The sequence below is a fragment of the Xenia sp. Carnegie-2017 genome, unplaced genomic scaffold (assembly GCF_021976095.1).
Source record: "Xenia sp. Carnegie-2017 unplaced genomic scaffold, XeniaSp_v1 HiC_scaffold_22, whole genome shotgun sequence".
In the NCBI taxonomy this organism is placed as follows: Eukaryota; Metazoa; Cnidaria; class Anthozoa; order Malacalcyonacea; family Xeniidae; genus Xenia; species Xenia sp. Carnegie-2017.
Genome location: NW_025813485.1, coordinates 361,914 through 382,393, shown reverse-complemented (window position 1 = coordinate 382,393; position 20,480 = coordinate 361,914). Strand labels below are relative to the sequence as shown.

Here is a 20,480-nt window from a genome sequence, read left to right as displayed (position 1 = left end):
ACGCCCTTTTTATCAAAAAATTTATGAAGGAAAGAATGAAAAAATTATTGAAGTTAAAACACACGAAAGATAGTACTACAATATAAAAAAGTTCACCGTACATAAAGCCATTTCGCATCTTATGTTTACTATTTTTCATAACTTGTCTTAAACACTACGGTTGCACTACCATCGAAAAGTAACGTTTTCAAACTCTTTATTCTTAAATGCAGCATGTCATAAGACCAGAATTTAATGCATGAACAACCATGTCATTGAGGTAACAATAGTAAAATAAACATTCACTTGGGAGATAATCATAAACCAAAGTTCTTGTTACATCGTTCAAACTCAACGACTAAAGCTAATGGTGCAATTCAGATAAGTGTTTTAACATTTGAATAATGAAACAGAAAATACAATGCAGTTTGCTTCATAGTAAACATTGTTCATCTGATTAAAAGTCTACAATCTACAATCCGAGACTTTACGAAAATTTATCGTCATTTTCTCATCATAAACTCTCATTAACATGTGTTTCTTATTTTCCAATATACAACGCAAATGCATGGAGTTACAGGGACGGCGCTTAGCCGCTACGAATAAATATAAATGATAGCAAAAATTTTATCTGGGGGAAAAAGTGGGGGCTCAAGCCAACCAGCTCCCTCCCGTGCACATACAATAATGGAAATTTTCTACCTGTGAATTAGCGTGAACTAATCCTTCTACAATCTGACGGGGAAGCCACCACATTCTGTGTTAGTCCTTGTGCTATCCCTTGTCAATAACATTGCTTAGAGTACTCTGCTCACAAGAATCAATCTGTCTATACAAACTTTGCGGAAGTGAACTTAAAATTTCTTGCAAATCTCTTTTAACGATTGCTTCCTCTTGATTTTCGAAATCAGATTCCTTATCCTATAGGAAAAACGCTGGTCGATTTTTTACATATTTTCAGCATGTCCCACTACTATATAGCATGTGAGCTAACTAGCTTCCAAACTGTATACGTGATTCATCGACATTTCTTTTGAACATATCTTCAGAAGATTCTGTGTTATTATTTTGTATTGGAACCTCGTCCTCGCTAGGGCTTTTAGCGTCGTCAACATGCTTGGAATCATTCGTGTTTCATTCATTGGTCCACGAGTCCTCTTCAAAAACCCTGGAGCGTACGCTAGGTGCTTCAACTACGTTCAATTTCATAAAGCTATCTTCAACCTGGCGTCTTTGTTTTTTCCTCTGCCCTGCTTGATTTTTTTTCACTGTCGAAAGTTTCATTTTCAAGTATTTTTCAACCTCGATCTACGAATTATAATATGTCATATGAAAGAATGTTATATGCAGTGCGGTGTTGAAATTAAATGAAGATATGATCTTCGCACTTTGCTGGACAATTTAAGCAATTGTCTCATGAACCTGAAAAATTCAGGTACATGAATCCCGTTGAGTCACCTGAATTTTTCAGGTTCATGAGACAATTGAGATTAAAAAATAATATGTATACTATGATGTGCAAAAATATCTGTATGTTAAAACAAGAACGTATGTACATTAATTTAAATGTTTGAATTGTCATCCAACCCAGCTTAAATCAATAACGTTAATTGACAATTATAGAGAACTTGATTATAAAGTAAAAATTAAACCTAATCAACAAACTAAACATTCATAACATTCAGTATACATGCTCTGATGCGGCGATGCATGCTTGCTAGACATGTATGTAAAATGTACGTACAAGTAATGTAACATATCTTTTAGTAAAATTTCATTGTACTTTGTAAACGTTGTGTTTGCGGGATTACTTTATAGCAAACTCTTTACTATGAACAACATGTCTATGCTACGAAGCAGATCATTTTCGATGTTAAGTAGAACAGGCTGTTTACTCGCTTCTGTGTCATAGATGACCGGAGCTGATTCTAGATTAGCTTAAGTTTGAAAAAGGACAGCTCTCCAGAACAGTTCGAGATCGTGAGACTAAGATAGATCCGCAGTTCAATTACAGTGTTTGGAAATACAGTTTCTACATTGTTCTCCAGAAGAAGTCTGTACATGCTGTAACATGAATAATTCCAATGTATCCACGTTGTGACATGGTTGTCATCTTTCGTTGTGTCATCTTCGTCGTCAGATCCTCAGAAGACGTTTCGTTCATCCTTATTCATCAGTGCGCCGTAAAATATTAGATCTGAGTAAAGCGCGGGGCCAGTGGGGGGACGCCCCTTCTGCCATATGGTTAAACCGGCCCTGCCCTCTCCCTATTGGCACCGTGCCTGAGTTACGAAATCTCATTTCCACCTGCGTCCGTCACTTCAATCACAAGTTTCTCATCACTCGTGTGTTATGAAGTAATAAATTTTTGTACTGCGGTATTGCGGGCTCTGTGGTTGTCATGGAATATCAACACAAAAAGCCAAATTTTTTTGCTTTTCTGTATTGTTTGGACATGGCCATAAAGCCATAGATGTTTAAAAGTAAAGCAAAATGCGAATAAATGTGCAGTTAGGAAAGGAGTCAAAGCGTATCCTGTTCATAGAATTACCTAAAGTTATGATGCATTTTTTTCTTCAGTTGACTAAATCTTGTGTATTTTTGTCGTGACGTCGTGTTATTCAAAACTAAAAAGGTCTTGAGAGACACAAATTCTTATTTAACTGACACTTTTTCATTACGTTCCACTAGTTTTTTACGTAAATTTTATATATTATATATATAATACGAACTTAGACACCTTAATGACTGAAAAGACAAGGATTTAGTGAGTTGTGTAATTTGGACATCAGCAGATGAACTTTATTCTTGTGGGTAAGTTTAAATATAGTTTAGAAAATTGTTTTAAATAAACCGTAGGAAAATTATTTTCGTTTTTATGTAGAGATGACCATAAGATTTACAAATGGAACTTACTCTCTGATGAAACAACAGAGGTAAGGATAATATGCTTTGACTCAGTACTGAAGATTGAGATGTGTTCTTATTCTTGGCTTGAATAAACTCTTGTTGAGATTGACCAAAGTATAAATGCCAAGGTTCAAATTTGTTAATGCGTAAGATTTTATGCCTATAGTGCATTACCTCGTAATGTTTAGGAAGGTTTGAAAACATACTCTGGGCATGGAATTTTTTAAAATTTTGATTTCTAAAATGGATTTCCAGCATTTTCAAGGTATATTTGACTGTTAAAATTCAGTTATTAGAGTCAATATTGAGTCATCAAAGTCTTGCACTTAAAAGGGGTTTGATAAAATTTCAAAGTCTTATGTCATCAAAATTGCTTTGAATGATTTTACAATCACGTTGCATGGTTTTTTATGAATTAGTAAATTTTGACTTGATGCTGAGGTGTGTGTCACAGGGATAATGTGTGGCATGTGAGGATGAGACTTGATGCTGAGGTGTGTGTCACAGGGATAATGTGTGGCATGTGAGGATGAGACTTGATGCTGAGGTGTGTGTCACAGGGATAATGTGTGAGACTTGGCATGTATGCCAAAATCAGAATATATAAATATGCTATTGAGTAAAGAAATTTTTCATGCATTGCAAATCATTGCATGCATTTATTTTTGAATATTATGGTAAGAGATATGAAGCAGATGGTTATTTGAATATGTGCTAAATGTTTGCTGAAATTTTAACTTTAGCTTTATCATACACAGGACTATATTTCAATTTCAATAGAAATTTCAATTTTTAGATAAAACTCCAATTTTTGATGGCTTTTTTAAGAAATTTAGTTGTATATTTGTTCAATGTTTACAATTCTATGTATGTTTAAATCTGAAAGTATTTTTCATTCATCCTAAATCACCTTTTTAACAATCTTAATGAGGGGATGTTGAGCTAAATAACAACATTCAGAGCTTTCATAATTATTGTTAAAATTTCAATATTGTTCCCCTTTTACTCTCTCATCTGATTATAACATTATTATTTTTTTTCTAAAAAAATTGCATATTTATTGATATAATGACACAATTTCAACATAAATTTTCCACTATTTTTTTTCAGGTAATATCTTTACCTGATGATCTTTATCCAACTGATGTAGATTTATTTCCTAAGACAACAGGGGCAAAAAAACAACTACAAAATGATATTTTTGTATTGACAGCTTCAGATGGTATTATAAACGTAGATTGTTATTTTTTTTATGGTAAATTAATGAGTCATTTTCTGTTGTTTCATCAGTAGAAATTTTATGTTTTTCTTGAAATTTATTTTCAATGTCCGTGAGCATATTACGCCTTGAGCGGCAGCCTCACAAAAAATTCTGGCATTATTTGCTGGAAAGTTGGGTAAATTAGGCAAGTTAAGATCGACTGCCCACTAGAAAATGTTGGTTCGCACGCCCATATCAGTGTCTCATTACACAATCTTTTATTCAAAATCTGTGTTTTAAAGAAAGTAAATTGTTAAAATTGCCATAAATATTGATAAGAAATTATTGTTGCTAGTTTTTGGTAATTTTACGATAAACGATTTTTACAACATGTACCTACACGCTAAAAAACCTATGTTTTTGCTAACATTTACTTTTCAAAATGAAATCTAGTCAGTATAAAGAAATTTTTGCTGGCAAATGAAGTCGAAACATCTTATTAGTTGACTATAAGTATGTTTTTGTTACGTTTAGGAAAATATTATTTTGTTTCTCGAAATGGTCGCATTGAGAAAGCAGTCGAAGGCCATAGAGGGGCTATTCTTTCAATTCGTTGGAACCAAGATGGAACAGCATTCGCTACAGGTAGTATAGTAATGAAAATTGTAATACATCGACAAATCCAGACACGAATCTTTATTTGGTGTTTGTTATTGTCCTGTAGATGTAGCAAGAGTAACCATTCCATGTTTACTTTCAAAATCAATTTTCTTTTTGAATAAACATGAAGGGCTTTCATAATATGAAACACATTTTAACAGACTTATCACTAAGGGAAAATTTGTACTAATATAATCAAATTTACAATCCATTCGTACTTCAATTCTCGTAAGTAAACATTTCCAGCATTCGTTGCAGGAGTCTTTAGTTGCTTGCCTTTCCCCTCCTTTACCGGGTGAAGTTTTAATTATTTGTAATTTCTTGCAGCTGGTGAAGATGGTCAAGTGAAAATCTGGTCTAAAAGTGGTATGCTTCGATCCACATTGAGTCAAATTGGTAGGTTTGTCAGCTTAATTCAGTGTTGCCAAGTCTCGACAATCATTTGTAATTGTGTTTTAGTGAATTAAAGTTTCCGCCAATGCCAACTATTTCCCTTAAAATCAAAGAAGCACTCCACATTAACAAAACTTCCCTTGAATTCAATGTTCAAGTTTTTAGACTCAACACAATATTTAGTTTGTAACACGCTCCCCATTAATTCATCTCATTTCCTTATTATTGTTATAATTTATGTATCATATTATTTTTATGTAAACTTTGTATTATTTATGTAATTACATGAATACTTTTAAAAAACAATCCCAACTGCTTTGATAAATCCTGAGATCTTGGAATGAAATCCAAAGTTGGCAAAGTATGGCCTACAACTATGTCCTGTTGTAATTATTAATGATTATGACGTTATTATCAAAATAATTCTTGAGAATAACTGATTTAAACTGACGTCAAAGTGCAGTATGTTTCTTATAAAGTCCGATTACGGCGCGAAAATAATTTGCCTCATAAATTTTGTTTATAAATGTTACAAAACTCTTTGTGCTTAGATTATCCTTTGTATTCCCTTGTGTATTGACTCTATTTTACAATTTTCCTTTACTATCTCTTGTTTATTCCTCAATTATCCTTTAGATTGCCTTGTGTATTGATTATATTTTTCAATGATTCTTTAGGATCTCCTGTTTATTCCTTATGTTGGGCTCCAGATTCAGATTATGTTGTTTACACAAACAATAAACAATTGGTCATAAAACCTTTACAAGCAGCAGCTAAACCATTACAAGTACGTTAATGACGAGATATGCATGTTATGAATCTGTCGATTATTGATGTTTACAATACAATAATTTTTTTCTCTAGTGGAAAGCCCATGATGGTATTGTGTTAGTAGTGGACTGGAACCGAATGAATAACATGATACTTTCTGGTGGAGAAGATTGTAAATATAAGGTAAAAAAAAACAGAGCATGTATTTTTCCGATTTTTCCTCTCATTTATCGTTATTTCAAAGTTAAAAATACATCACACTACTTAATTTACTTATGAAAACAGTGAATGTGGAACTTTTTGGGAAAAAAATGCCACATTCGATTTCAATTTGATTTCTGCATTGCACATGTTTTCAAATATGCTTTCAAACATGTTTTTAGCAGTAGAGTAGCTATTAAACACAGAACTGAGTTATAAAACATGATGGCTGTACAACACATGCAGAAGCTATATAATATGGCAGTTGAATAACAAGTCCCCACAACAAGATAGCCGTGAAACAATGTCATTGCTAATGAAAACATAACATAATTAGATAATTTGACGAAGATGTCGGCATGTTCGGCTCTAAGAAGGGATTTAAGATAAGATAGTTGTTTTTTAAATATCGTACATTGTACGATACAATACACTTTCTCTACATATGACGCACTCTCCTCGCGTGCTCAATGTAGTTTTGAAACTAAGTGCTTGTCAGAAAACGACATTTGTAAACAAAAACCGCCAGTTTTTTTAATTTGTACACAATTTCATCCTCAAAAAGAAAATATAGCAAATCCAAATTTTCTTTCTAGTTAATGTTAGCGTTTTTTTCTCGTGTATTTTTTGATATTATTTTTTTCAGGTGTGGGATAGTTTTGGTCGAATTCTATATTCAAGCTTTCTTCATGAATATCCTATAACAAGTTTATCTTGGACGCCTAACGGTAGTTAAATATAAACAATATATGTAGCTATTATATTATTCTGACATAAGACGTAACGACACTGTAGTTGAAGCCATATTTAAAAAGAAATTTTATATTTCAAATTGTTGTTTAATATAGTTTTTAAATTGTGTAAATTCCTTGTTTTTATCTATAATTTTTCTGTTGAAAAACGTTGCGTTAAAGGCAACACTGCAAAGTACTTTTTTGTGTTGTTTAGTTTTTCAATGTAATTTTATAATTTTTAGGTGAACTCTTTGCAATTGGATCATTCAATACGTTACGACTTTGTGACAAAACTGGAGTTAGTTATAAATGTTCTACATCAAATGTTGTGTTGAGTTTTTTTGCAGTTCTTTATTATTACTTATCAAAAGTAATCAAACTTATCAATACACTTACAAAAACATCGTACAAATGATTCATGAACTAACAAAGATAATGACAGGCGATATTTATTTAACGTTAAAATCTATTAATTTTGAAATATTTAATTCTTCATTCACTATAGAAGATAAAACACGCGTGTTTATTAAAACTAAACTAAAAGTAAAAAAACATCAAATGTTTTTTTTAGTGGTCACATGCACTGGCTAAACAAAATACTGGATCATTATTTAAAATTTCTTGGTCTACAGATGGTACACAACTGTCTGCTGCATGTGCAAATTCTCAAGTTTTATTTGCTCACATTGTTGGAAGGTCAACTATTTTTTATACTTTGCATGGGGAAGGGCTAGCTGGAAAGATTTATCTTTTTGATTTTGGGTTTTTACCAGTACATCAGCCATGTTAAGCACTAAACATTTAGCTATCCCCGTTTTTTTTTACAAAGATCTTCTGCAATTATATTTTTTTAAGACATGAGTATTTATAGAAAGAATATTTTTAGACGTTTGGAATGGAAAAACCTTGAATTAACAATCTCACAACGAAAGACAATATTGGTTAAGGATGTCAGTATTGATGCTAAAGAAAGTTTAGGTAAAATGCTTAAGAAGAGTTACGTATATAGGACATGTGACGAGCAGTCTTTGACTTAATAATTTCTAATAATGCTTTTTTATTTTTTATTTAGATTTTCGTGATCGAGTAATGAAGACATCTCTTGCTTTTGATCATCTTGTAGTTACAACATTTACTCAATGTTATGTGTATAGGTTTGTTCTTTGATTTGAGTATTTTCTTCTCTTATTAATAAAAAGTACATACAGGTTATTCTTTGATAAATGATTATCGTAGTTGTTGCATTCAAATGTTTTCGAGGTAATTTCATTGAACTTCTTGACTTTGCGTTCTTGTTTTCTATAGTGAAATGTATTATGTAAATAACTTATAGAATAAAGCAGCAGTTATATTCTCTGTGGCTGAATCATCACAATTTCATATTTTTTTATAAAGTGTAAAAAATTGGAACACGCCAACAATTTTTGATCTGAAAAATGGAGGGACTAATCTTATAATGCAATCTAAAAAGTAAGTTGTTCGTTTCAGTTTTTCCCCTTGTAAATTTACGCGTTTGATGAGGTTTCAACTAAAAATCTTTATTTCATGTTTAGATCTTTTCTGCTCGTGGAAGAAACTGGTATTCAGATCTATTCGTATGAGGTGAATTTGTTAAATTTTTTGTTTTTTCTAATTGTGTTGTAGCTTCAATCTTTAGTACGTATCTTGCTATAGGGTCGACTTATTTGTACACCAAAACTACAGCAATTACGTCTGGATTTGTTGAATGAACATTCATTATCTTTAAGTGATGATACTTTGGTAGTCAGAGATCAAAAAGACAAGAGAGGTGATGGTATTGTAACAATGTAACCTTTCAATTTAATGCTTGTTGCTAATAGAAGTTAAAGTTTGATCAAAATCATCGATTAAATTAACGATTATAATGTATTTAAATAATTATGAAGAGTATTACCAAGTAATTCTAGTGACTGTAAAACTTATTTTTGTTTTATAGCATTACATTTGTTTGATTGTGTCTCTGGAAAACTGATGGGAGACGGAAAACCTATTGAACATTCGGTTGATTTGTTTTCGTAATTTTTTTACCTTCTTATAAGTACATCATTTTTCATTTTTTTTAATTTGCTACTGTAGCATGAAATTGTTCAGATAGAAGTCAATCAATGTGGATCGATCAGCAGCCGACAGCTGGCAATAATCGATAAAAATCGCGATCTCTTTATCATCACTGTACAAAGTTTTGGTTCAGCTCTTCGAAAAGCAAAACTAGGTAAAGACGCCATTGTTCTCTTATCTGTTTGCAATTGGTTTTATTAGTCCCTCTGTGCGAGTGAATTTCTTGTTTTTGAATCTCACAGTTTAAAGGATCAGTATGTCTTCAAAACTATATAGATTTTTACACACTGCTTATTGACATAGGGACCATGGTTTCATCCATAAGCTGGAATGATTCTTCCAATATGCTTGCTGCATTTGAAGATGGTATCTTTACAGTGTGGTGTTATCCTGAGGTCATTCTAGTCGATAAAGATAATTTAATAAACACGATTATAACAAAAGATTCGAGGTAAATTTTTAACAATTATGTATGGCTATAGCTATAACATTTTTTCCCGTTGATTTATTCCTAAAAATACAGAAAAAGTGAAATATATTATATATTTTGTGTAGTGACTTTGGGAAAAATCCTAATATTGTAAGTTTTCTTGGAAATGTTTGTTCAATTAGACGAGCTGATGGATCTTTATCCAGTACAATGTAAGTTTAGTTATAAAGATGAGAGTTAGATAGCGGGAAAGTCGAGTTTATTTTCATGATATATTTCCGTATATTGCATTAAGACTTACTCATTTATCTTAACTATGGAGTAAATGTTTCTTCGTTATTCAAAGTTTTCTAAATGAAAGTGTGTATCCTCATAGCATCATACTACATACGATATATCTAACATTCTAATTAACATTGTGTGTAACGGCTCATGTGTTAACATGTACTCTCATATATAACACATGTAACACCGTGTGTAACGTGTAATATATATAACACATGTAACACCGTGTAACGTGTAATATTTATAACACATGTAACACCGTGTGTAACGTGTAATATTTATAACACATGTAACACCGTGTGTAACGTGTAATATTTATAACACATGTAACACCGTGTGTAACGTGTAATATATATAACACATGTAACACCGTGTGTAACGTGTAATATTTATAACACATGTAACACCGTGTAAACGTGTAATATTTATAACACATGTAACACCGTGTAACGTGTAATATTTATAACACATGTAACACCGTGTGTAACGTGTAATATTTATAACACATGTAACACCGTGTAACGTGTAATATTTATAACACATGTAACACCGTGTGTAACGTGTAATATATTTAACACATGTAACACCGTGTAACGTAATATATATAACACATGTAACACCGTGTAACGTGTAATATTTATAACACATGTAACACCGTGTAACGTGTAATATATATAACACATGTAACACCGTGTAACGTGTAATATATTTAACACATGTAACACCGTGTGTAACGTGTAATATTTATAACACATGTAACACCGTGTAACGTGTAATATTTATAACACATGTAACACCGTGTGTAACGTGTAATATATTTAACACATGTAACACCGTGTGTAACGTGTAATATTTATAACACATGTAACACCGTGTGTAACGTGTAATATATTTAACACATGTAACACCGTGTGTAACGTGTAATACATGTAACACTGTGTAACGTGTAATATATATAACACATGTAACACCGTGTGTAACGTGTAATATATTTAACACATGTAACACCGTGTGTAACGTGTAATATATTTAACACATGTCACACCATGTGTAACGTGTAATATTTATAACACATGTAACACCGTGTGTAACGTGTAATATATTTAACACATGTAACACCGTGTGTAACGTGTAATATATATAACACATGTAACACTGTGTGTTAACTTAATTTTTTAGCATTTCTCCATATCCAATGATTTTGCACAAATACACAAGGGAGTTTAAATGGTCTGATGCTGTTCGTTTGTGTCGATTTGTTAAGGTAAAGCATTCATTTTATTCTGTTACCCAAACAATGTTAATAATGTTAATTATTTATTTTTTTTGTAATATTAAAAATGAAGATGGAAAACAGTCAAAATTATAATTTCTCTGTTCATTGTTCATCCAGGACAAAATACTTTGGGCTTGTCTTGCAACAATGGCAGCATACGGCAAAGAACTTGAAACAGCAGAAATTGCATATGCCGCAATTGATGAGGTGATATTATAGTACATTAATGAGTCATAAATAACAATTCAACTTTTAATTCAATTGTGTAATTTATGTGACAGTATGATGTATAATGAATAAAGTAAATAGTCAACCTTTATATAATTTATATGAATGCCTTTGTTGTTTTTATTTAGGCTGATAAAGTTCAATACATAAATCATGTGAAAGAAATCCCCAGCAAAGAGGGAAGAAATGCTGCAATGGCATTGTTTTGTGGACAAATTCAAGAAGCTGAATTAATTCTACTTCAAGCTGGCTTAATATTCCGTTCCATTAAAATGCATATCGACCTTTTTAACTGGGACAGGTAAAAAAAATGTTTAGAATTTAGTTTGTTTGTATGGATAAATCAGTTCTTTTTATGGTATATGACTACTGCGCATTTAGTTGTTTTTTTAAACTATTCCCCCTTACAAAACTTGATGATCTTTATTTCTTAATGAAGATTACCTTGAAACTGTTTTGCCAAATTTTCTCAGAGCTTTAGAACTTGCAGTGAAACATAAAACACACGTCGACACGGTCATTGCATTCAGAAATAAACATTTGAAACTCTGTGAAAAAAACGAGGAAAAGAAAAGATTTCTTCAGATATCAGAAGGGGTAAATAAAAATCTTTGTGAGGTTCTTCCTTCAAATGTAAAGCCCAGTCATTAAATTGAACATTATATTTGTGCAAATGTGAAAAATTGTGGAAATGAAATGCAATTTAGAATTCTTAACATTTAAGCCACTTTTTTGACACTTAATTTTCAATGCTTCATGATAATAGTAGAAATGAGTTGTTGAAGTTTATTTTAAACTTTAGGTTCAAATTGATTGGGAAAAAATAAATTCCAAAATTGCACTGGAGAGAGAAAACGAAAGTGCAAGACAAGGAATCCAACCTTACATGCCTTATAAATAAAGTAAATTATATATATGTGTGTTATAAAATATTTGTACTTATTATTTAGTTTAAGTTTTATGGCATATAATTTAAAATGTTCTTCACCCTTATCATACATTTTAATATTGGAATCAAAACATAGTGTACCTTAGTCTAACAATTTTTCAATGTGGAAATAATAATCTCTGTCATTTTTAAACACAATGTGGCAAGTTATGACTAAATTTTACCTGCTGTTGGATCATTATGTGACATAGTTTGTTTTGATTTCTTTTTTTTTTGTTTTTATGTTGCGAGAACAACACGATTAACGAAAATAAACAGTAGTTTTATGAAATTCTGTTGTTAATGACAACTCTACTTTAAATTCCATTTGTATAATAGTCAGATATTAAATAATCATATGACACTGATTCTTCTGTCTTCATAAATATATGGCGATGAGCGAAGTAATGAATGATATTTAGTAAGGTTTCCATACTGGTGTGTATGTTTGTAAAAAATGATTGTTTTATACCAGTCTTATTCAATGACGATCAAAGTCTGATTATATTTTACAGATTCTTCGTAAAATACATCGAAGACTGCAGAGAGGACAACATCGTCGGCCACTGACTTTTTTCAACATCATCAAATGAATTTGACTTCATATAATTTTTTTCGCCGCTAAAGAAAGGTTCTTGTGTAAATGTCAGCAAAGGTTGATGCTTGTAGCGTTTTCTAGCATCCAACAAGTCTTCACTTGAGCTAAACGTCTCACTTAAACTTGAATTCACTAAATTTGATTGCATTGGTCGGGAAATCATAAAAAAGTCAAGTAATTCTTGCGCAATTGGATTACAATCACATAAATCTTGCAAAAATACTTTCAATTTTTTTCGTCTATCTTCTTTTACACTTTTAGATACATGAGGTAATGTGATTCTGGGTGGAAATTCAATATTTCTTGGCAATTGATTGGTCTTGTTCAATACGTTATATAGTCGATGAAATTCGCTGTAACGTTTTTTAATTTCATGTATACCTCCAGCTTTAGAAATGACAATTTTATATGCCGTATGCTCTTTTCCACTTTCTCCAGTTACTCTCTCAAAGCAAGGGATATCGACATTTATAACACTATTTCGATTCAATTGAATGTCATCCATATCTCAATGATCCAATTAACATTTAACATTTCAGGGGGGGTTAACGACAATAATTCCAAAGCCATCATCAGAGTCAAAGAGACATAATTAAATTAATATATTTTATTGCATCTTTTCAACTCAATTTAACATCACAATTGTGAAAGTGGTATTACAAACAAAATCTGTTCAATAAGGAACGAGAAGAACCAATAATTCCCAGTCCTCCCCCAAGGGACTTCAACTTTCCCTTCAATACTTGATATAATACATAACAAAATTGCCATTGGAGACATTGGTCAGTGGGTAGCCAAAGTTGTTCTGATGGGCGGATGAAGTTATCTTGAGGAAAATGGTAACTCTATTAAACTTGCAAAATTATTTATGTTGTTTCATTAGATTTTTACTACTTTTTTAATTCAATTTTTGTTTTTCTTGCCATTGCAGAATCGGCTAAAGTCCTCTCAAAGAGATAAAGTTCGTCAGTTTATAGCTTTCACTCAAACAGACGAGAAATCTGCCATTTCTTGCTTAAGTCAACATGATTGGAGACTTGATGTGGCATCAGACCAGTTTTTTCAGTATCCACATCGCTATATAAAGGAGACAAAATCATCGCTTGATAAGAGAAAGTTGCAGCATTTATTTGAAAAATATAAAGGTTGTGTTTTCTGTTTCTCATTATCTTATGCATTATCTCTGCATTTTACTTCAAAATTCCTTAAAAAAACGTAATTCAACAAGTGTATATATATGTTAAAGTTTAAGGAGACTGATTACATTTACAAATAGAGGTATATTTGAGGCTCAACTCACAATAACTTGTCTTTGCCCGATAGAAAAGAACAAAAATGTCACAATTCACTACATTGATGTTAGTGGTGTATGTCAAATTTACGTAATATTCACTATGTTAGCGTTGAGGTGTGTTGTGTAGTTTTCACACTTATTCATTCTTTGTTTTCTAAGGAATAAGTTAGAGATGCAACTTCCTGAAGGTTGTAAGGTAGTACTTAAGATATGCATATTCTAAATACATCAACAGCAATAACAAGACTAACAGTCTGGTAAACATTATTTTAGAACTTCCGGTACTGCTCCGTTATTGAATATTTATTATTATTCCCTGTAGAGACTGGTGATGAAGATAAGATAATGGCTGAAGGCATTGCTAGGTTTTGCGATGATTTAAATTTGGATCCAACAAGCATTAAAGTTTTATTAATTGCATGGAAGTTTAAGGCAGCAACACAGTGTGAATTTTCTAGAAAAGAATTTATTGATGGCATGACAGAAATAGGGTATGTGGATATTCATTGTTATGTATTTATAGATTTATTGATGTTGCTTGCTAAAGTTTTATTTTTATGTTGTTATTTTTTTAATGTTTTAGATGTGACTCCATTGATCGATTAAAAAGTAGACTGCCATTGTTGGAACATGAAATTTTAGATAGTCAAAAATTTAAAGATTTTTATCAATTTACCTTTAACTTTGCTAAAAATCCGGGTCAAAAAAGTCTTGGTAAGTATAAAATGTGTAAAATATATAGCTTCCATCAAATTATAAAAGTGAAATATGCCATTCATATTTGAATACATATCACTTTATAGAGTTAGAAATGGCTGTTGCATACTGGAATATTGTGTTGAAAGGAAAATTCAAATTTCTTGATCTTTGGTGTAAATTTCTTTGGGTAATATACACATATGAACATAATTATATATGCAGTAGTGTAGCCAGCATGCAGATTTACTTCTACTTTGTAAATTCACAAAGATTACCATAATTGACGTCTTTAGAAATCTATTGTTCTCACAGTCAGGGAACACAAAAATATTTGCTTAGCAGGAATAAAAAGGAAATTGGCTATGCTACTGATTATTTGCAAGATCTAGTTTTATGTATATTATGTGAACAACTCAACATATATTTAAATTATTATTATTTGTGACAGGAACATCATAAACATGCAATATCAAAGGATACATGGAATTTACTATTAGACTTCAGCAACATGATTACAGATAATATGGATAACTATGATGAAGAAGGTTGGATTAACATGAAAATAAACATGAAGATTTTGATATGTTATGAAATCTTCACAACTTTAGGAACATTTCTTCAAAATATATAAAATATTTCAGAATGTATAGTGATTAAATATTAGAGGGTACCTCAGCTTGGCAAAATATGGATTTAAATATATTTAAAATAATATCATGCATACCACTATAAAATACTAACACAAGTGTTATAATGCAAAGACATTTATGCAAGTCAATTTTTTGTCAACTTCCGAAAATTTATGTAATCAAGCTCTTTGGAGATATGTGGTATTCATTCTAATCAATCGAAGACAGTTAGCATGAATTTTTTTGCTTGTAAAGTCCAACTCCGCTCAAATAGTGATTACATGAACAAATTAGGCAAAATTGACTTTGAGTGATTTATCTTGGCATGCTTTACGAATGCTTCCTCTGTGTTTTTTTGGTTGTTTGTTCATTAATATTCTTTGTATATACATTCTAGGTGCCTGGCCAGTGTTGATCGATGAATTTGTGGAGTTTGCAAAACCATTGGTTTGTGGTAGACAAACCTCGGTGTAAATTAACAAGCAACTTTCTATAAGTAAGAATGTATACCAAAAACATTTTCTACAATTTGTAAAAAGGATCTTTATTTTGTAAAATCACTCTTATATATGTAAAAAATATTTTGACAAATCAACTAACAATGTAAAGGTCAGAAAGACAGCTGACAATTTGCAAATATTGACAAAGAGAATGTGCAACTTTTTGTTAACTGTAAGAGTAAAATGACTTGTTAGGCCTGGTATCTTAGCCATTCAGACATGGTAGCTCTTGTTATTGATTAATTAGACGATGTTAAGGTTCAGTCTAATATAGCTATTACAATAAATGAAGCGTCAAACAAAAGAAAACTCAATAGTAAAACAAGCGGAGTTTAATTACCATTAGCAACTTGCCATGGCTAGCCTTGAGAAGCCCACTAGTTTCCTGGTGCATTTTTGCAATGCAAATATTTTGGTTTTCACTCACTGTTAACAATATATTTCTAATAACTATTGCTCTGAAATATATATAGCACTGATTACGTCACTGGTGACAAATGGTGATTACAGTCAGCATGGTCTGCTACACTCAATACTAGTAAGGAAATTTTATCATTATGAACAAAATCTGCTAATTGTAGATTACTACACACTGAAATATCTTCCTTTCATAGCTTCGTTTTTTACGAAGGTCATCTCATTTTTATTAGACATTTTCATTCGCCCTAAGAAACAGAAGTTTGTTGCAAATATTTTATTGCTGCAACAATAATAAAAAAATCCTTTTTAGTAGTTAGAGTTTTCGATTGTCAACAGTTCATTTTTGTTTCATGTGTTCTTGAACAGTATGCCTTCATTTGTGCAACAATTCTCTAAGAATTAATGACAGCTACGAACAAATAACGATAATTCTAAATAGGAGACTACTGTAGTTTCCACCCCTGTACCTCTGATAGTGTTAAATATCTGTGGCTAGCAGACTTTCTTTAAGTTCAAACGCACAAAGACAGACTTGTAGAGCACAATGGTTCCGGACTATGTCAACAAACTGTGGTTTGTGAGCATCGAACATTACTTTTTATATGCACTTGATTTTGAAAATCTTATCGACGCTTTTGCAATCAAGAAAGGGCGAGAGAAACCTTTATTTTTAGTAAGTTTGATAACTGCATTAATAGAAGCTTGTATGATGAATAAGAGATGAGAGTGGACTGTATGAAGGGGAATTGTAGGCAGTGGCAAGAGAGTGTAGCCAAATAAGAATAATATGTACTATCTGCTTTCAACAACTTTTTAGTTGGAACAAATTTTACCTCAAAGGGTAAGGTAACGATTGGGAGGTGTGGTCTGTTTACACAAAAGTTGTAAAGATTTACTTTTATAAAATGTTTCCTCAATGACGTATTAAAAGTATCTTGGGCCATTGGGTATATTTTCTCTTCGGGCCCCTCCACAATATAATTCAAAGTTTACAACAAACATCTTATAAATGTGTATTCATACAACTTCTATCTAAACAGGAAAATTTCACCTCCCAAATGTTAACTTACCCTTTATGGTATACTTTATAACTTTAATACAGATCGTACACTTGTATGGTGTAAATATGCAGCAATCTTGCCACTCTCCAATTCTCTTCCATTCAGTTCGCTTTACCACTTTCATCAAAGGAATGAACATTTTTTATGCAATTAAACAAGCTGATATTATGTAGCTATTAAACTTATTTTAAATAATGGTTTCTTTTGCTTTCTTGATACCAAAACCGTCGATAGGATTTTCAAAATCAAGTAAATATAAAATTTAATATTTGATGTTCGTGGGCTACAGTTTGTTCACAAGATCCCGGCCTATCGTATTATGCAAGTCGAACTTAGAGAAAGTCTGCTCACTGCTGCAATTTAAAAATATCAAAGGTACAGGGTTGAACAAAAACGTAAACTCCCGTGTAGAATTATCGTTATAGGTCAGTAGCTTGTCATTAATTCTTTGAGAAATGTCCCAGAAACAAAGGTTTATTGTTCAAAAACAAATGAAACGAAAAGGAAATGTTCCCAATGGAGAACTCTAACTACAAAAAAGGAAATGTTCCCAATGGAAAACACTAACTACAAACAACAGTAATTTGTTATTTTTTTTAGTAGTAATATATTTGCAATAAAATTTTGTTTTTGAACATAATGTGTGAAAAACAAAATAAATTAGTTATATTTAACACGGCAACGTAGAAGGTAAACAGGTGATTTTTAGTGGCTACATTTTTGTCCACTTTCCGATCAAAAGAATTCGTTTGAATCCGAAAAGTGTACTGTTTAATCGCAAATTTACTCGAGAAGAGAAGTTACTTTCTAGATTAAATCATGAAAATATTGTAAGGTAAAAAGAAATTTACTATCCAAAATCAATCAATATTTTATAACATAAGGGTTGAAAGGGAGGTTTGATTTAGACCATACAAATTGCTTGGCTATTTACCTTATTTTATCTTTATAAAACTGTTATAAAAAAGTAGATAATCCCTTTTTTCCACGAAGCCCATGAATGCTTTTGTTCATGATGAGAGAGTTATATTTTATAAGGAGAAAGTTACATTGTAAAAAGTAACAAGTAAAAAACGTATAAACATGTTTAGAGTTGGTTTGAATTATAAATCAAAATGGCAGACGTTGTTTGAACCTCTGCACTATTCTTTGATATTCTAGTTTCATGAGAAGAACTCTTGTAAGAACAAAATGATAAAATTTGAAAGCAAAAAAACCCTGTTTTCGGTCCATGCTTCCCGATACCTTCTTAAGCGTAAGGCACTAGAAGCCGCATGTTAACGTTTCGGTAGAAGATTTCGGCCCCTCCACCCTATCCTACTTGGGAGATGCAATAGCAAGCTTCCGCCCATCAGACCCTGAGATCACCTGCGATAGGCTCTGCTCGGGGTACGCATGGAGAGTGCCGTCGCGACCGAAGTCTGGGCACCTAAGCCACTGCATACTATCTCGCACCCAGCTTCCACTGCTAGTTGACATCTACTATATGAAGTTTTAGCTTCATTTATATATAAATAAATTGTAAGGCTTACGAGAGTTGTGGTATGATTGAGATCGTTACTGCGCATGCCCAGATGATTTCTTTGACAATTTGCGACTAAGTGAGCTAATTGCCACAAATGTAATGCAGGTATATATAGTTAGTCGTTGCCAAGACTATGAACAATTATTCGAGTGGACTGCGCATGCGCAGATGATTTCTCTGTTAAATTGTTACTAAGCATGGTATTTACTTCAAAATCGGTACTAGTAGATGCAGTCGGTCGTTGCCATGACCATGAATTTGGGCAGGTGGTCAAAGAGACCGCGCATGCTCAAGCACACTGCGCATGTGCAAGTGATTTATCTGAAAATTTGTGACTGAGCGAGCTAATTACTCCATAATCGGTGCTAGTACATACAGTTGGTCATTGCCATGACCATGAACTTGGAGATTTGGTGGATTTGACTGCGCATGAACAATGTACGTAATTTGTGACGGAGCGAGCTCTGAAATTGGTGCTTGTATTTGCGCTTAGCAATTTTCAATCACATAATTTTGGCATGCTCTTTATCTCTTAAGCTTGTTTTGACAAATGCTTATCAAACTCACCAACACTTTGTTACGCCACTCGTAATATCTGTGACAATGTTAGAGGTGTTTTTGTTTTTCTCTATAACTTTGTATTTGCATATTTGTGCATAAAGAATGCTCTAATATTTATGAATAATATAATTCGTGGGTTGAAATAAAAGAAATACTTGATAATGAAACTTACAACAGTGAAACAAAATCAAGCATGACGGAAGTGAAACAATGACGCCGGGTTGAAGATAGCTTGATGAAATTAAACGAAGTTGAAGCACCTAGCGTACGCTCGAGGCTTTTGGATGAGGACTCGTGGACTAATGAAAACACGAATGGTTCCAAGCATGTTGACGACGACAAAAGCTCTATCGAGGACGACGTTCCAATACGAAAATAATCGATTAATATCACCAAGTCTGCTGGAGATTTGTTTAAAAGAAATAACGATGAATCACAAGTACAGATTGGAAGCTCTTTGGCTCACGTGGTATATAGTAGTGGGAACTGTTCATGATGTTGCTGAAGATATGTAAAAAGAACTACCTGCGTCTTTCCTTTAGGACGAGGAATCTGATTTCGAAAGTGAAGAGGAAGCAATCACCACAAGAGACTTACAAGAAGATTCAAAGTGTACTCTGCAAACTTTGTATATACAGATGGAGTATTGTGAGAAGAGTACTCTAAGGAATGTCATTGACGAGAGATAGTACAAGGAGCAACAGAGAATGTGGAGGATTAGTTCACGTTCATTCACAGGTAGAAACTATCGATTATTGTTTTTTCTAACTATGTGTATGTGTAACTAAACCTGAAAAAGTGTGAACAATTCAATATATATCTATAAAAACATACTATTTGCTATTTTTCTCTAATTTTTATAATAGGGTATGATTCAAGTATACGACATTTTTTGTTTCTAAGTATACGACATTATAGACAAGCATTCGACATTTTTTGTTTCTATTTTTACATTTAGGTGCTTTTTTTAAAAAAAGTCAACTAATGTCAAGGAAAAAGAGTTTGGTCTTTGGATGAATTGATAATTTATAGCTACTGTCAAGAGTTCGATCAGAATGAATTTAAGCTGTTGCAAATGCTCGGAAGAAGGAGGGTTTGCTTCAGATGTCAAGGTAACA

The 20,480-nt window shown here is 32.2% G+C and overlaps 2 protein-coding genes and 1 long non-coding RNA gene across 3 annotated transcripts; 2 read left to right on the top strand and 1 right to left on the bottom strand.

The window, feature by feature from the left end:
- Positions 1 to 2,387: 2,387 nt before the first annotated feature.
- On the top strand, positions 2,388 to 12,443 carry LOC124445603 (intraflagellar transport protein 80 homolog). The gene is made up of 25 exons (XM_046996342.1): positions 2,388 to 2,509; positions 2,736 to 2,793; positions 2,864 to 2,915; positions 4,000 to 4,111; positions 4,625 to 4,735; positions 5,078 to 5,146; positions 5,821 to 5,930; positions 6,008 to 6,097; positions 6,762 to 6,843; positions 7,092 to 7,147; positions 7,421 to 7,545; positions 7,736 to 7,827; positions 7,922 to 8,003; positions 8,245 to 8,319; positions 8,403 to 8,451; positions 8,524 to 8,638; positions 8,807 to 8,871; positions 8,947 to 9,082; positions 9,232 to 9,379; positions 9,484 to 9,570; positions 10,823 to 10,907; positions 11,037 to 11,126; positions 11,276 to 11,448; positions 11,621 to 11,744; positions 11,950 to 12,443. Exons 1-25 carry the CDS (start codon positions 2,473 to 2,475, stop codon positions 12,046 to 12,048), a joined length of 2,322 nt encoding a protein of 773 aa, XP_046852298.1. The 5' UTR covers positions 2,388 to 2,472; the 3' UTR covers positions 12,049 to 12,443.
- On the bottom strand, positions 7,847 to 8,980 carry LOC124445606. The gene is made up of 2 exons (XR_006948203.1): positions 8,899 to 8,980; positions 7,847 to 8,148 (listed from the first exon to the last, which is right to left on the bottom strand). It is a non-coding gene; the product is annotated as an uncharacterized LOC124445606 (long non-coding RNA).
- Positions 12,444 to 13,422: 979 nt separating the features above from the next.
- LOC124445604 (DCN1-like protein 1) lies at positions 13,423 to 15,965 on the top strand. Its single transcript, XM_046996343.1, has 7 exons — positions 13,423 to 13,512; positions 13,605 to 13,818; positions 14,290 to 14,458; positions 14,551 to 14,681; positions 14,771 to 14,853; positions 15,115 to 15,211; positions 15,693 to 15,965. Exons 1-7 carry the CDS (start codon positions 13,510 to 13,512, stop codon positions 15,767 to 15,769), a joined length of 774 nt encoding a protein of 257 aa, XP_046852299.1. The 5' UTR covers positions 13,423 to 13,509; the 3' UTR covers positions 15,770 to 15,965.
- Positions 15,966 to 20,480: the final 4,515 nt, after the last annotated feature.

Excerpts from the sequence above, each read along its gene's own strand:
- LOC124445603 (XM_046996342.1), top strand. The coding sequence starts at position 2,473 with ATGCGAATAAATGTGCAGTTAGGAAAGGAGTCAAAGC. Across the intron at positions 2,916-3,999 it reads TCTCTGATGAAACAACAGAG|GTAATATCTTTACCTGATGA; the intron begins GTAAGGATAATA and ends ATTTTTTTTCAG. Across the intron at positions 4,736-5,077 it reads TGGAACAGCATTCGCTACAG|CTGGTGAAGATGGTCAAGTG; the intron begins GTAGTATAGTAA and ends AATTTCTTGCAG.
- LOC124445604 (XM_046996343.1), top strand. Across the intron at positions 14,459-14,550 it reads GATGGCATGACAGAAATAGG|ATGTGACTCCATTGATCGAT; the intron begins GTATGTGGATAT and ends TTAATGTTTTAG. Across the intron at positions 14,682-14,770 it reads TCCGGGTCAAAAAAGTCTTG|AGTTAGAAATGGCTGTTGCA; the intron begins GTAAGTATAAAA and ends ATCACTTTATAG.